At 34.9% G+C, this 17,187-nt stretch overlaps 1 protein-coding gene across 3 annotated transcripts in view; it reads left to right on the forward strand.

Annotated features, from left to right (window-relative positions):
- Nucleotides 1-6,665: 6,665 nt before the first annotated feature.
- Nucleotides 6,666-17,187, forward strand: part of POSTN (periostin) — a 30,817-nt gene continuing 20,295 nt past the window's right edge. For all 3 annotated transcript variants that reach the window (XM_058045221.1, XM_058045223.1, XM_058045222.1), the window contains exons 1-8: nt 6,666-6,787; nt 8,267-8,365; nt 12,124-12,188; nt 13,398-13,555; nt 14,167-14,331; nt 15,144-15,290; nt 16,159-16,300; nt 16,885-17,097. In XM_058045221.1, the coding sequence (XP_057901204.1) occupies nt 6,666-6,787; nt 8,267-8,365; nt 12,124-12,188; nt 13,398-13,555; nt 14,167-14,331; nt 15,144-15,290; nt 16,159-16,300; nt 16,885-17,097 (1,111 nt within the window). The remainder of the gene's footprint in view (nt 6,788-8,266; nt 8,366-12,123; nt 12,189-13,397; nt 13,556-14,166; nt 14,332-15,143; nt 15,291-16,158; nt 16,301-16,884; nt 17,098-17,187) is intronic.

The following is a 17,187-nucleotide window of genomic DNA, read 5'->3' on the forward strand; positions in this document are numbered from 1 at the left end:
CTTAACTATAAAAGTGAGGCTGATTTCAAAAGACAGATCTGTAATCAATAAGTTTATATTGTGGAGCTATGGACTGTTCATTGTAATTGTGGTAAAAAAAACATATTCCCTTATTTTGATTCAGCTTGATTCTGAATAAAATTACCCCTCCCCTCAGTCACTAAGATAAATAAGTTGTTTCAAAAGCCACTGGATTGTATTACTATGGTAACTCACTGAACCAGTGAAATAATAATTGTGTGTCTGACATTACACTTAAGTGTTTGATTTCCTCTCCAAAATATGATATTGATATCCTTAATCTTTTTCTCAAACCTCTACCGTTGTCAAAGAGAAAATCAATTTTCTCTAACCTTGCAGAATTAGATCTACTGATTTGTCGAGGGAGATTATATTCTGCATTATTTTATTTAACTAATTTTGTCTTGCAAGTCATGATCTTTAAACTGAACATTTATAATAAAAACTGGGGTAGGTGTCACTTCTTATGAAAAGTCACATATTCTAGAAAGGACCTAAAACAAAACTAATGTGCAAAAGTGCAAAAAACTGCATCCAGATACACATAGTACAGATCAAATCTCACTGTGCATGCTTTGAAAATTTTGAAATGCAATAAATATGCTCACACGACTTGATGAATTGAAATCTAAATTTGAAAGTCATATCCATCTACTAGGGCAACACTCTTTAAGTGTGAATCTACATGAAATCTAGTTAAAAACAGGTTTGATTTTCTTCAACCTGGTTTGTATGTTCTGCTTTAGAAAGATGACACTCATATTTTCACACTATCTTAGCCCTTCAGAAGACAACCTGCATATTTCCAAATATCCACAGTGAAGACAGTTACATGTTTTTTGTCACAAAAACATTTAATTTTGACCTTGTCACATTGTATATGAAAAATAAAATCTGGCCACATTTGAGGTCTTATTGTTTTATGTACAGTGCAGGGTCTCACTGGTATAGGACAATGCCTCAGCATCGAGTTCTTATTAGTACAGGTATTTATTTATTATATTAGGTAAACTCATAATTTTTTAAAACTTAAAATCATTAAATACTTCAATTCCTGGAAGAAGTATTTTGTTTTCTAGAAAAGTTAACCTGTCTTAAACTTCTCCAACTCAAAGAAACTACTTTTTCGTAGTGAATATTTACATGGAGAATCCTTGATTTAGAACCCATCCTGTGGGGTTTTTCCCCCCATATTTACAATACTGTATCCTAATCACACACTAAGAAGGTCCTAAAATTTGTGTCATGCACTATAGCTGTTTGTAGGAAAGAGATACCAGATAATTGCCCAGTCTCCAGACTGGATATATAGGAATGTAGGTGCCAGAAGGAAGGCAATATGTCTTGTCATGTCTAGAACTGGTTCTCTGACTTTCAATTCAGCTCTGTGCAGTAAACAAACTTGAATGTCAGACAAATAGAGAGCCTAAAATTTTACACCATGTGGGAAAATCCCTCCCAGGATTACATCAGGGTCAAATCCTTCCCTGCTCAGTTTGAAGGGGAGCTGTGCCTTTCCAGTAGCTCTTGAAACTCAAGACTTCAAACTTTTTATAGTCATCTCTGTTTTATAGTAATCTCTGTAAATAGAATTTTATTAATTTTTGAGGTTTTTTCAATTATTAAATTGAAAAAAATAACTTTTATCTATTTTAATATTTATCATTATTTTATCAGAGATCAATCTTGCATTTGCTTTCTCATCCCTTCTATTTAAAAAAATATCTGAACAAGAAGTAATTTTAGATTTTGTTAACAATATTAATGATACTGTTTCCCGAAATCTCTGAGAATCTCATAATTCTCAAAAAACTTCATATAGTTGCTTAGATCACTTCTCTCTTCCCACACTGAGCTGACACTACTACATTCTTCAATTGACAAAATATCTATCTTGGTATGTCACGTGCACTTAAAAAAGAAAATCAATAATGATAAATAATTTTTATGTCAAATCCATTGCCCTTCCGTACATACATACAGAAGTTCAAACTGAGGAATTTAAGCTTTAAAGTTTCACTGCACCTCAGTTTTCATAATTCTTATTTTCACATCTTCCAGAATGCTGTCTTTCTTGTGTTTAACCTTATAAAACCTGAAAGTATTTGTTTCTCTTCGAGCTGCTCCTCAGTAATTTTCTATTACTCTTAGAGGAAAGCAAATGTTGCTCTTTTATTATTGCAGTGTTATTGATCAAAGGCCTAATTTAAAAGATCTCTTTCATCATAAATGGTGATTTTTCCCATGTTTTCTGCACCTCACATCCACCATACCACCACATCCATAAATTCTTTCTTACACTTTTGATTCATGCCTTTGTATGTTCTAGGTTTCAAAGTTTGGCTGTTACAGGAAAGGCTCATGGCATTCAGGATTATACAGCCTGTAAACAGCAAGAAGCTTAGAATTTTGCCTTAACTTGACAGCAGCCATTACAAAATTCAAACCAGATGAAAAAGCCACCATTTCTGTAGTATACATATCCTGGGGATATGAGCACTACTTAGTGTTCATGACAATACAGACACTGCAATAAATGACCTTTTGATTAACTGGACACTTGATAAATTTTACCTGCACTAGAGTACTTTAAATGACCTTTGAAGTTTGTAAAAGCTTTCCAGCAGAATAAATAAGCATTTAATTGGGCCATTTAGGCTGCATATTACTGACAATTTGCTGTCATTTCAACCTCACCAAAAAAAAAGAAATTGTTCATGAGGCATCTTCACTAACTAAATAAACTGGATGGCACTGGCAAACTCACAGGCTTTTTCTTTGTTTGCTTGTCTGTGTTTTTTCCTTTAAGCAGTAAAGAACAGAGAGTGTTGACACAGTCTAGTTCATCGTCATACCATCTAATTCTGGGATAACTTTAAAAAATTAGTGGTGCTCAACACAAACACCCTTGTAACTTGTATCTTGTCTTTGGGACCCTCTGGTACATTCTGCTGCTGCCTGAATGACTTCTTAACTCCTATGGATTGGCTCCCCCAGCTCTTATCTCGGTGTTGCACTGACACTTGCCACGGTGCTTTACAGCACAACTTGGATTTTATTGCAGGCTGCCCTGTCAGATGTGCTCATTCTCTAAGGAAGAAAACAATCGTTTGCCAATGCCTAGAGCATCACCTGCTGTTGGATGAGAAATCAGCATTCCTTTCTCCTGAGGAGTAAGGTTAATCCCTACTTAATTTTTCAGGGTAACTGAGCTGAATATGCAGATCAGGACTGAGAAATCAGACCATATAACTCACGCTTTGCTGCTACATTTTATAAAATTTTGCCATGTGGACATTGCAGTTTATGTGTTGGGATTTCTAGTGTCACTTTGACACAGAGAGAGCAGAATATTTTGAGTTTGGGTCTGTATATTTTTCTCAAATAGCATAAGAAGGATTAGTCCATACAACGAAAAACTTTTGAAAGAGTGATTAGAAGCAATCCTTCCCAGGGTTTACAAATCACCATTAAATATAATTTCCTAAAGAAAACCAGATCCATAAATTGGTATACAAGATACTTTAAATCTGAGTTTAGAATAACATCTAGGAACATTACACTTTAAATTTAATCATTATGCATAAAAATGATAGAAATAAATTCATAATCAAGAAACTGGAGCATGTACATGATATTTTATAATTTAGGAATATTTCTTCTTCCATCAAAATTTGACTATAAAATGGCACTTTCTAAGAGATCAGGTTGATTTTACAGCCCCTGTTGACTTGCTTAAAACCAGATACTTACAGTTTCTGAGGATAGACGAAGATGAATCTTTCCTTAAAATATAGAAGGAATCAAAGTATTGGTTAATATCTACAGCTCTGAATCACCAGAATGACAACTTTGAGTCTTCTTTTCTTCCTTTCTCCATTTCTTCTCTTCTAAATTCAGATGGCTATGAGCTATTTCTACACCTAGCAATGCTTTCTGCGATTTAATTCCCATGTATGTTTATATACACATGCTGTGTCACACACTCACTGGATGAAATAACACTCATGGGGAAAAAAGCAGGAAGATATTTTGATAAACTCCTTTGTGCTGCTAAAATCTGGAAAGATAATGTATAGAATAAGTTTAGTTATTGAAAAAAACATGGAAATATAAGGAGAAAAAGTATTTGACAATGTGTGCCACATGAAATTTAAACTTTAAAGTAAAAACAATTTTGATTCAGGAGCAGAATTCTTTTTGTTAATTCCTGCAGGAAATGACCAGAGAGAATTAAGTCCAGAATTAATACTGGCTTCTTTTGAACCATATTGCTATCATGTTGAGATTTCATTTTTATGGATTGGGTACAATTTGCTAATAGACAGATGTTTCTGTTGCTTCAATTTGATGCAAAAGAAGTTATTCACAACCCTAAATACTTTAATACAAAGAATTTGTATCAGATAGTTAAACTAATCCTCTTTAGGAATAATAAAATTAATTGCTTCTCATACAATAAATTCATAGTGTGAACAATTAACACAGGTTTCAGAAAATGACTTTACAGATTTCTCTCCACTAGAGGTCTCTAGAGAAATGCAATAAACTCTTCAGAATAGCAGATACCTTAGACTTTCTTCTTGACAATATTTGCATGTCCTGGAAGATGAAAATCAACATGTGTTCTTTTCTTATTGCAGGTATTTCTTTGGATATACTCTTTCTGTTTTAGGTAATAATTATTCCTATTACTGTGATAGTAATTCAAATCCATTCAGTGTTTTAATCAATTTTATGGTTAGATATTTAACATTTATAATTAGATCTTCAATATCACATCACTTAGGAAATATAATAGCACAAAGCATTTAGCAGAAGAAAGGAAAAAAAATAAGGTGGCAGCTTAGTTTACCTCTGCATTTACTATTTTTGGCTAATGCTTGCCTCATTAAATATAGTATAATGATGTCACCAGGCTTGTTATTAAGTGTTGGACTGTAGTCTACTGTACTCAATGCAGAGAACAAACGGGATTCTCTGAGATTTGAGGTAGGGTCACTAATCAGAAAACAGGAAAACCATGGAAAGAAAAATGGTTGCCCTCTCAGATTGCTCCATCATTAACTGTGGTGGATAGCTCTGTAAACAAGAGCTCAATGCATGCAGCAGCATTAATTGCTACTTTTTTTTGGTGCTACATTGTACGTGTGGAAGAGAAGTACGTGAGCTATGCTGAGATCTCAGAGATGAGGGATGGAGTCCTGAGAAGACAGGTTACTGGCACAGTTCTAGGACTTTCTGAAGATTTCAAGTTAATTTTGCAGCATATCTTCTGATTTTTTTTTCACCTTTAAATTGAGAACTGCAAAGACTACTCAGCTAATGCTAATTAGCAGCTTGAAATATCACAGCTAGGCACTTAAGAGGTGATATTTCTCAGAGTATTTCTTGCTATGAAGACCAGAAAGAAATTAAAAGCTCTGATAGGAATAAGAGCACAGCACTGATATTCTCCTAAGGCTTGTAATATGAAATCACAGAGTTGACCCATCACTTCCATCAGTGGATCTGTCAGTGAGGTTTCAGGCGTGGAGTTTGTACATCAAGAGCTGCTGACACTTCCATGAGCTATCTTGACTTTTTTTCAAGTTGGGTATATAGAGGTCATGATAGAACAGAAGCCCACATAACATTTAACCAAATGTCTCTGCTCTTAATCTTAGAAACCTTTAAGTGCTATGCAAACACATCTATGTAAATGGCAGAATTTTTTCCTTGTCATGAAAATTTCAAACTCCTAGATTGCAGTCAACACACCAGTCGCCCCTGGAGCCTTAAGACTATCCCTTCATAGGAGACTGGAGCCTGTCACTTCTGCCTCAGTTTCCTCAGTTACAGCTCAGATTGAGATTTTCCATTTCCATTACATTTTCCAAGAGGCTTTGAAGGACTGACTAATAAGTACAGAAAGGTAAACATGCAAATGTTCAGATACTCTGTGATTTTGATATGAAGTAATCATATATTACATAAAGCTCTGAATGAAAGCATTATGTAACAGTACTTGTTATCATTAGAATTAAATTGAATATTTAAATTAATACTGCATTTGATTGAGTGACTACTTCATAATCAGAATGTGTGTTAATACAGCTTTTTTTTCTCAGGACAAAAATGCTATTTCAGGTTATTGGCAAGTGTATTTGCAACTTTCATCAACTTCACTAGTTAAACAGCTCATAGCTGATAACTGTGAGGACATGGAAAACAAAGGAAAGCAATGCAGTTCTTATGGGAACAGACAACATCTTCCTCTGGGTTTGAATAAAACCACACGCAGTGATCGTGACCTCTGGATGCCTCAGTGCTATAAATACTAAACCATAAGTCAAAGTCTAAACTTCTCAAACTCTCTCTGTTGTTGTGTCAGCAGAATAAAATGTTAAGCCTTCTGTAATAAGGAAAAAATTAATCAATTGGGGATTAAAAGAAATTATTTATATGGTTAATTAGGGTACTGATTTAGGTTACTGAAGCTGGCAGCAGAAGCTGTTTGCTGTTCTAAGGGGGGTGGTACAAAGTTTCAGGTTGATCCTCTGGTCCCCTCCCACCACCTTCTAGCATGTATATAAATTGTCAGCTCTCCAGACCCTTTGCCAGTTCTCTCTTCTAGACTTGCCAGAAGCAACAGAGGACTAAAGATGAAGATCTTTTTCTTATTCACCTTTTTGCCTTTTTTGTTGTCTGCTTTTGAACAAGCAGCTGCTTCTGCTCACTATGACAAGATTTTAACTCACAGTCGAATTAGGGCACGGGACCAGGGGTAAGTAACTGGCTTTTATTTCTAATTTAAAAGGAAGCTTGTTAATCTTTATTCTCCCCTTTCTTCTAGCATTATATTACATGTGATTTTTCACTATGAATTTTTACTGTCCTTCAAGTATAATTTTCTTTTAAAATTCATTTTACAAGGATTGTTCCTGAATAAAAAGCTTTACACAGAGTTTTAAAAGGAGAAAGAATACTGTTAAACTTCATAAAATGGAAAGAAATCTAAAATCACCACTTCTCAATGTATAAAATGTGATTCAGAATCACCAAAATTAATTTCAGTTTGTAAGTATTGTAATGGGAGATCAGAAATTTTTTATGTGTTTTCAAACTTTTGCAGAGTTGATAGCTATCCACAGTATTTGCTCTCTTTATTCCATCCTGATGAAAACTGTTAACTCTATTTAAATATTTTCTAATGTGGGAATATATACTGGGAATCCTTTGTGAAACTTCTGTTCCCACTAGAGCAGTGCAGCAAGCTGCTCAGCAGGGCTTCCAAAAGGCAACGCTTACAAGCCAGGCTGCTTGGAGACATGGAAATAATTTAAACAGCTGGTGTCAGGAAAACACATGTGCCTAAAGATATTTTCCTCTAGTCTTCTTAAGCAAAAAAAATTCTGTGAATAAGAATTGTTTACCATCCTATCTTCCCACTGCTTGCTACACACATACGCTTTTCAAATTTTTTTTAACTTTTCAAATAAAGAAGCTCACTAGTTTCCCAGCGATGTAAAATATATATTCTAACTTCGGAGGTGATGAATTTTTTTAATTGCAGAAGTATAAAAATAAGGGATGAAATGCCCTTGCTCCATGGAATTTGACCATAAGAAAGTCATCTTTGTACACCACCATGCTAAGGAACACGTATTCCTCCTCTGAAGCCTGTGACTCCTTTTATTTACATGCCAATTTACCCTTTGGTCCCCAGTAATTCCCAGAATGTTTATTTAGGTGCCTGCGGTACTCAAAGTGGTTGGTAATCAAAATAGCTGATTGATTTACAGAAGACAGGGCTTCCTTCTACATAGAGAACAAGGCACTTTTCTTCCCCATCTCCCCATGACCTGCAGCTGCACAGATGTGTAAAAGACAAAAACTTTAATGAAAAGAGCGTCATGGTGTTCAGTGGTCCCCGGTGCCTGGTAACTCATTTCACAGGGGGAAGGGAGAAATGGATATCGAGACTTGCCTGGGCACAGCTGGTGATCACTGCCCATCAGACACACAGGGTCAAACCAGAATGAAGGGGGAAGCTTCTGTCGCTGCAGGGAGGGTGGACTTGCCAAGGAATCCAGCTGGGCAGCCCCAAGAACTTGCACTGTGGCTACTTCAAAACACACCTGTCCTGGGAAATGAAGCCAGATGTTAATTTGTTACTCGACAGGAAAACTACTTTCTACTATTTCATGTAAAATCTTTCATGTATGAAAACTTCTTTTTACAATGTTTCTCACTGCACCCATAGCCCAAATGTCTGTGCTCTTCAGCAAGTTATGGGAACAAAAAAGAAATACTTCAGCACTTGCAGAAACTGGTACCAGCAATCCATCTGTGGAAAGAAAGCGTAAGTATGCTCTGCTTCCAAACTGTTCTCTATTGACTAAGCTAATAAAACGTACGATTAGAAAACTCCTTTTCTCACAGACAAACTGTTTACAGTTTATGTCAGAATCTTTACTTCTCCTCCAGGTGGCATTGCAATACTGACTTCCCCTTTCCTTCTCTGGGCACACTGCAAGTCATCCAAAATACTTCACCTTTTCATTAAAGTCTGCCATACTGCTGACAACTTTGGCACTAAATTTTGTTCTACCGCAGACACATTGGGAAGAAAGGTATTTCCTGAAAATGGTTAGAGTGGAACTTGAATATTCTCACAGGCAGTTTTGGAAAGCAACCTACTTCTGTGGTTTTATTCCTAGATAGATGTCATGTCTTCCCATGAAAGAAAGTCTGCTCTCAGAATGAATCTGAGGGAATTCATTACTTTTCAAAGCTCCAGAAGCAGTGATGGATAACTTCATGCATTAGGAAAAGTAGTTTGAAACAATAGGCAGTTTAGACTCATCGAACTGAAGTCACATGGAGACTTTGTTCTCCTCATGACAAGAATTTGGAGGAATGTTAGCTGTAAAATATTTCAGAAATCCTGTGCATGGCCTCAAGAAGTCTAATACTGCCAACCAGAGAAAGACTTTGAGCAGTGGGGCTGGGTGGGTTTGGTTGTGACAGTGTACACAAAATTATCACCGGCTCTTCCCCTTCCTTTTTAACGCCCCTACCATTGCACAAGCACTCACGCAGCAGGGCTAGATGAGAAAAAGAATCTGTGTGAGAATAAGTTCAGTCATAGAACTCCTGAGGGTTGTTTAGGGGGTTTTGTGGTTATAATAAAGCGTCTGTTGTAACTTAGTCTTAGCCATTTATGAGTTTTATACTCTGCATACTAAACCCAGAAACACAGACAAAACTAAGAGACTTCTCCAATAAGAATGCTAATCCAAAGGACAACAGCTCATCTCATGTCAGTGTCTCCATGTTAAAAAGTCCTCCCTAACTTATGTCTATAAAATGTTGAAAGTTTTTATCATGTGCAATTCCCATTTACAATGGAAGTGTAACATACAAATTTCCTAAGTCAGCATTTGTTGGAACAAAAGTCTTTCCACTGTTTCTCAGCAGTATTTTATCTCCATGCCAGCAAGAAGTAGAAACAGATGAGTCACAGAGCTGATTTGAATAAACTGAAAACTGGCTCCATTAGCCAAGAATAACAAGGATTAAGGTAGTGCTGTTCTGTCTTTTTCCTTTGGAATATACTCTTTTGGATGAGGTCAGGACAATGTTGTACATAAAAAAACACAAAAAAATCAACAAACAAACAAACCAGAACAAAAAAAAAACAACAACAACAAAAAAAACCAACAAAGACAAAGAAACGAACCCCACCAAAACCTCAAGAATGCATCATTGGTTTCTTAGCTGAATAATTGATTTCTTTCTTCTTTTGGCCACAGGCTTATACTGAACTAGTAGGGATGCATATGAGGATAATTTCTGATCTGGTCTGAGGTGGCATTTCCCCTGTGTGCTCTGCCTACACACAGGTGGTACTGAGGAACTGCATCTTGCACCAAATTTTATCTGGTTCTGACTTTATTGAGCGATGATGCTCCATATAAACCTCTTTTCTCCCATCCATCTTTCTTACATTTTGAGCACAGCTAAAGAACCTTCTAACTGCAGAAAACTGTAAGGGAATATGAATAATGTCAGTAGGAACTTGCTAACTGAAAAGAAGCCTGGGCTGTGCATAACAAGATACGTGGTAAAAAAGTCACTGATCTTGTAATGCTTGGCTGAAGAAGCATTTTCTTCTTACCTATGTTCTTCAGCCAATTTTCTGTCTTTCATTAATTGTATCATTGTTGGATGTAGTATGAGGATTATCTTGCCATGTCTTAATCTATGCTTATAACTCAGCTGCTTCTTTCCTTTTTCCAAATGCTAATTAAACTGCAATCTTTCATAGCTTTCCATGGGATGAGGGGGAAATATTTTCTATTCCAAGGGAGGAAAAAATATTTTCTCATGACAAAGCAGTTCACACAATTAGGAGAATATTTTAATTCCTATTTTGCTACATTATTTTAACAGATAATCAGATTATTATGTTTTTATTATTAGCTTCTGGCAAGGATGCAAGAAGGACTAAGAGTAAAAGGTTTATCATTAGATTAAAAATCTTTAGCCCATTATATCCATGCATTCCCAAGACACAGTCTTTAATGAATTGCTCTACAGGAAGAGATGTATTAAAAGAACTGTACAAATACTTTCAATATATGGCTTCTCAGTTGAAAATATGCACATGGCAGAAGGATGAATATGTCATGTACATTTTTGCCTATGAAGGAATGGACAAAAAAATATTTTCATAGCATGGAGAAATAAAAGACAGTGTTTAAAAAAGAAATAATTTTCACCACCTCTATCAGATTGCTGTCTTTTATGGAATGATAATCCTCACTTTTCCAATCATGCTGTTCATTATAATTTTTCTTCCAGTCTACTTTATTTTAAAATCTTTTTAATAGTTTGGATGTTGAAGATATTAAGTCCAACTTTTCATTTGAGTAAGCTGTTCATTTTAATGTGGTTGTGATTAACTTTTTGTCAGCTTTAAATTATGAAACATGAGAAAAATGTATTCAGCTGTCATCAAAGATTCTGCAAATTGAAAATGAACTGTTGTGGTTAAAGGACCAGTAAAAAGCTTCAAGGAATGAGTGTTCAGAACTTTTGAATTGCCAACATCAGCCACATCTATAAAAATCAACATATTGTGTAAAACAGTAATGTCATTATGGTGTACCATATGCTGTACAGTGTAAGATAATTTGAAAAATAACATCTGAAGTTTAATGTATTAAATTTCTTCCAAGGAGCCAAAATTACTTCAGTGATAACTTTAGTGAATTTGCATTTTCCTGTAAAAGAGGAGGATTTTTCAAACAGGTCAATGGTAGAACTCTTATTTCTGTTTAAAATTAAGAAGACACTATATCTTATAAGAAACAATGTTAAAATGAACATTATATTATAGGATCATCATTCAGCCCTATTTTGCTGTTATGTGTAGCTAATGTGTATTTGAGAATTAGAGTACTGTTATATAACATTTCCTGGCCCCTGGCAATGCTAAAGTCTCTGTGTGCTGTGATGACAAACTTTTTAAACCCTGGGTTTGGTTTCTTCTATTCTGGTTTTCATCCTTACTTACTACATTTACCTGTGAACTTTCCCTTGAGTCCATCCATCCATTTCTTAGTGACTTCCTTCTCTGGAACCAGTTTTGTGCCTGTTCTTAATTAGTTCTCTCCTTCATTCCTGAAGGATTCTTCAAATTCTTCCTTGGAAAAAAGAGTCTCTCTTATCCCACTTTTTATCTCCATACAATGCACAGGACCTTCTCTGAAATACTTGTCAATTCCTATAACCAGTATGTAGGTGACCTCATGTAATTCTGTCACTTTAATTTCTATTATGTTAATTTAAATTTGTCTTTTTCCTTCACAAACCTGTGACCAGGATTTTATTTTACTGATGTCAGTCATTCTTTAAATTCAAAAACGTTACATTCAGTAAAATATGACCAATTTGTAATCAATACAAAAAGGGCTGAATGACAAAAAAAGGCTGAAATGCTGGAGAGTATATTCTAGCAATGAAAAATTGATAATTGCAATAAAATTAGACTTAGCTAAAATTAGTTTATTTCTCCTGTACATTATTTAATGGTGCTTTTGTCTGAATCCACAGAACTGTCCTATATGAGTGCTGTCCTGGCTATATGAAGATGGATGGTACAAGAGGATGTCCTGCAGGTATAAGCTTATTTTCTTATAGATAAGTTGGCATATGGAAAGAATTAAAATTACAGCAGAGTTTCAAGGGTGATCAGCATGAGAGATGATTGCCTGTTTTTAAGAAGTACAGTCTAAGAATGTACAGCTTCATTTGCATGCAGCAAGCACAATTAAAAATTACCTAGCCCTGAATTTGATCATAAAGTTTAGGTTGAAATTCCCAATTCCTTCCAGATTCTGGATTGGTGAGAATTGATAGTGTCTTCAGTTCCCAAAGCTGCCAAAGAAGAGCTTTAATTCCTATTCCCATCAAATCCAAGAGTAGTCTGAAGCATATCAATGTGGTCAGAAAGCCAGGACCCAGGGTGGAGCATATCTAAATTTTGTATTTTCCTTTTTCTGAAAAACTTGAATCTCATTTACCTAAAGAGTCTTATAGCCTTTATCAAAGAAAGAGTGAAAATGAAGACAGAAATTCTTCATCTCCCCTATTTACGCAATTCTGCTTTGTAGAAAAAAAAAAATTGTAGCAGAAAAGAGTAGTATGAGAAGGAATACATTTCATAGTTTTTGATCCCTGCAACTGAGATAATCCTATGTTCAATAATGCAGAGTTCAGTTTGTTCAGACAAACAGACCTTCAGATGCTGACATTAGGATCAGTCACGCATTAGAATCACCTGTTCTTCTCAATAACCATAAAAAGAGTCAGGAACTATTAGATTGTATGCAAATATCTCACTTCTAGATGCCTAAAATTGAGAGATATGAATCCTGTTCTCATGTAGCCATGTTTTACCTGTGAGACTATGGCCATTCTTACTCTCTGGATAAATCAGTGTATGCATAAACTAGACACTGGAAGAAGAGTAAGAGGCCTCACAGAAAGAATTCTGGTCCATCATGACTGAATGAGACCCACTCCACTGAAGTTTTTGTGGGATAGCCTCCCTCCTTCATGTTGAGTTGATACAAAATACAATAGATCTAAAGGAAACTTTACAATATTCAGTATTGTTTGATCTAATTTTTCATTAAGAAAATCACAAAAAGCAGCAGCAAGCAGATGTGCTTAGATGATTTTTGAATATTTTGACGATGAAATTTTTAACCTAAACATATTTTTTAATTCTGACTTAAACAGTTTCAGAACTATTATGCATCCAAAAGACAGAAAGAAAATTTGACTGAAGAGTTTACAGTGTTCTTTCCTCGTGTTTATTTTAGTTGCTCCAATTGATCATGTATATGGTACCCTTGGTATTGTGGGAGCTACCACCACACAGCGCTACTCTGATATGTCAAAGCTGAGACAAGAGATTGAGGGACGAGGATCTTTCACTTTCTTTGCACCAAGCAATGAAGCCTGGGACCAGTTAGATTCAGTAAGTGTGTGTGTCTCTGTGTGCACGCGTGTAAGTTAAACATTTTAGCTGAAGCAGCTAGTGTGGGACAATTAGATTGGAAACAATGCCAAGTTTTAGACATAGAAGGACATAATACAGGTAATAATGAAATAATCTACATGTTTAATGTACATTTCTGAAGCTAGAGAAGCTGGGTTTACTTTCAGGAGTACTAAGCAACTGTAATTGCTTCTTATTTAAGCACTTGCATGACACATATTAGTATTGTTAATTAATTTAACATAGTTTCCTAGGGAAACTCCTAGGAATTTCAGCAGCTGCATGATGTATGGCTGTACACTGTCAGGTATTCAGGTGTCCTTCTTTTAGTAATGATTTTAGTTGAATAAACATTGAATTAAAGATCCTCCAATTATTTGACTGTGATGAAGACTCATCTTCCATTTGTGAGCAAATCAGACTTAAAGATGATTTAAGTAGAGCCAGATTTATAGGCATCAAAGTCGTCTTCCCCAACAGATACTGAGTATATGTTGAAAGCACATACTAAGGTAAAACAATACATACATCTTTCTGAATGGCAGGAGGTTTTGAAGCTTGTAATTAATTACATTCCTTTTCTTCTTCAGGAAACCCACAGGAATTTGGTTGACAATGTAAATATTGAACTGTATAATTCTCTCCACCACCACATGTTAAACAAGCGCATGTTGACAAAAGATCTTAAGAATGGCATGACCCTGGTGTCTATGTATAATGGCCAAAAATTGTTTATTAACCATTATCCCAATGGGGTAAGTCAATTATCTTTTTTCCCCCTTATACATTTATTTATTTGATGCCTTTATTTCCTTATATAACTAAGAAAATATATTATCAAAAATTTACCATACACCAAGTCAGCTGCCACTGACAAAAATAAATATTCTCTTGAAGAATTTTTGTCTGCTCTGTAGACTAATCACTAAGATAGGATGAGTAAAGACTGTGATGTTTCAAAATCAAAGTGGCAAAGAAAATGAACTTTCTTCATAAAAGACAAAGTCTTTTGTGTTCAAAATACATGATCATAATAAATTTGACAGAAAAATCTACTATTAATTTTTTTTTGATAAATAATATTAAAGCAGTTCTTTTATTTGAATTTCAGTCCATGCTAGGAGCATTGAAAGTTGTAGGAAACACACATCCATTATTTGCCTAGGCAAAAAAAAAATTATAAATGCTAGAAACCTCCCAGTTAAGTCACTCATCTTTGGTGTCTTAAATGCATCAAAATATTTATTTGTCTACAGGTGTTATTGCTAAAAAGAACCAGTACAATCAACATATTAGCTAGATAAGAAATCAGAATAATTGCAGTAAGAAATTAAACATGAATATGAAATCAATGTCACCTGAATAAATCTGCTGCCATCTTTCCAGAAGCTTAGTCAAACTTTCAAATCTTAAAAGACTTTACTTCTTATTTTGAAAAAAAACAATTGGAATTACAGCAGTGAATACACAATTTACAGTACCTACATTGCCAGTCTGTGAGAGTCAGGTTCCAAGATTGTGATCAAATTAGTGTTTAATCTTCTACTATTTGATTCTTCAAATACAGGTTGTTACTGTTAACTGTGCCAGGATCATCCATGGCAACCAAATTGCCACCAATGGTGTTGTCCACGTCATTGATCGTGTCCTGACTTCTGTTGCAAATACCATTCAAGATTTCATTGAATTTGAGGATGAGCTTTCATCATTTAGAGTAAGTGGACAAAAATAAAAACTCTTCTGTTTATTTAAGGAGGGTTTTTTAATTCCTTTTTTATTTGTTTACAATACCTGGAAGTAAGAGGCGTTAGCTCAGTAAGAGGAAAAAGAAATTAATTAAATTAAGAGCTTCAGGTAGTATTGCAAACCTAGCTATTTAAAAAGGCAACATCAATAGGATGGAATGTGCCCTTGTACCTAAAAAGTATCTTCTCTTCAAGCACTGAGAAAATGAAATGTGAGCATGAAGTTACAAAGTCTGGTGTTATATAAATAAGAACAATTTTGAAATGGATAAATTAAAATGGTAAAGACACCAAATACATTTCAGAACCCAACTCATAGAGTCAGTAGATACACATAAGAAGGATTTTTCTTGCATAGAGTAAGCATGATTAAAAATTGTCTAAGTTTCTAATTTTTCCATCTTCTGAAAAATGTGCACAGTGTAATGGGATTTCATGCTGCATATTTTAAAAAATGTACCATTTCTTTGCAGATAACTGTTGTTCTTTTCCATCTTCCATTTCCTTAATAAATACAAAAAGGTATTTTAACTGGAGAGGCATAAAGGTGGAGAAGATCCTCTGAATCCCTCAAATCGAGTTCATGACAGTTACAGGCAACCACAATATTTAATATCTTTAAAAAAACTTAATATAAAAACCAATACTTTCTGGTTTTCAGTTTAAAAACATTCCTCTGTAGATTATTTTTTTCATCATTCTGTAACATTTCATCATTCTGTAACATTCATTATCTCTCTAGCATCCAAGTATCTGCAGGCATGAGGTAAAATTAGACATATAATGTATTTTGGTAATATTTCAAATAATCAGCATTAAAAAAAAATTGTATTTTAGGCTCCTGCCATTACATCAGGTGTCATGGATATTCTTGGAAGACCTGGTCATTACACAATCTTTGCTCCTACTAATGAAGCTTTTGAGAAACTTCCAAGGGGAGTTTTAGAAAGAATCATGGGTGACAAGGTGGCCTCTGAAGGTATTTAAACTTTTTTGCAAATGAGAAATATGTATGAGTTGATCAGGAGGCAGAAAATGCATTATCCTTATAGCTCTGGAATGAAGCACCTCTGCTTTCATGTGTGTAGGAAGAGTTATTTCTTTTGTCTCTAATTTTTCCACCTGCCCAAGGATAGAAAGTCATTGAAAACTTAATCTCCAAAACAATTTAAAGGGAACTGTGAAAATATAAGCACATTGACTTTCTAATAGTTCAGCTGCATAGGTCTGATAGACATTCCTGTCCCTAGAAATCCAGGGCTATCTGAATATTAAATTCTCTCATACCTTTGCATAGCCTATGGAGTTTTGTACTCATAGGTCCTTTTGGACCATATCATATGCAGTGACAAGCAGATTGTAGCATAACCAATACATTTTTAATAATATAAGGGATGCCAAATAGTTTTAATCAAAAATGTGATTTAGAGACCTACAGTATCATTAAATTTAAATAAAGTATCTGTGAGTGAAATTAATTTAAAATCGTGTATGTAAATTATACGTATATGTATATGTGTCCAAACACCTACATCTGTTAAATTCCTGCTCTTTTCTCTGCAGCTCTTGTGAAGTTCCATATATTAAATACTCTCCAGTGCTCTGAAGCCATCACAGGGGGAGCTGTCTATGAAACCTTGGAAGGAAACACTGTTGAAGTTGGATGTGATGGTGAAAGTCTGACTGTGAATGGAGTGAAAATGGTGAAACGCAAAGATATTGTGAGAAGCAATGGCGTTATCCACCTCATTGATCAAGTGCTAATTCCTGATTCTGGTCAGTGATGTGCATGGAAAACTGAAGATATTTTCAATAACCTTATCCAGATTCCCTCAGATATATAGTTCTGGATAAGCATGGAGAATC

Source organism: Melospiza georgiana, chromosome 2 (assembly GCF_028018845.1).
Source record: "Melospiza georgiana isolate bMelGeo1 chromosome 2, bMelGeo1.pri, whole genome shotgun sequence".
Lineage (NCBI taxonomy): Eukaryota > Metazoa > Chordata > Aves > Passeriformes > Passerellidae > Melospiza > Melospiza georgiana.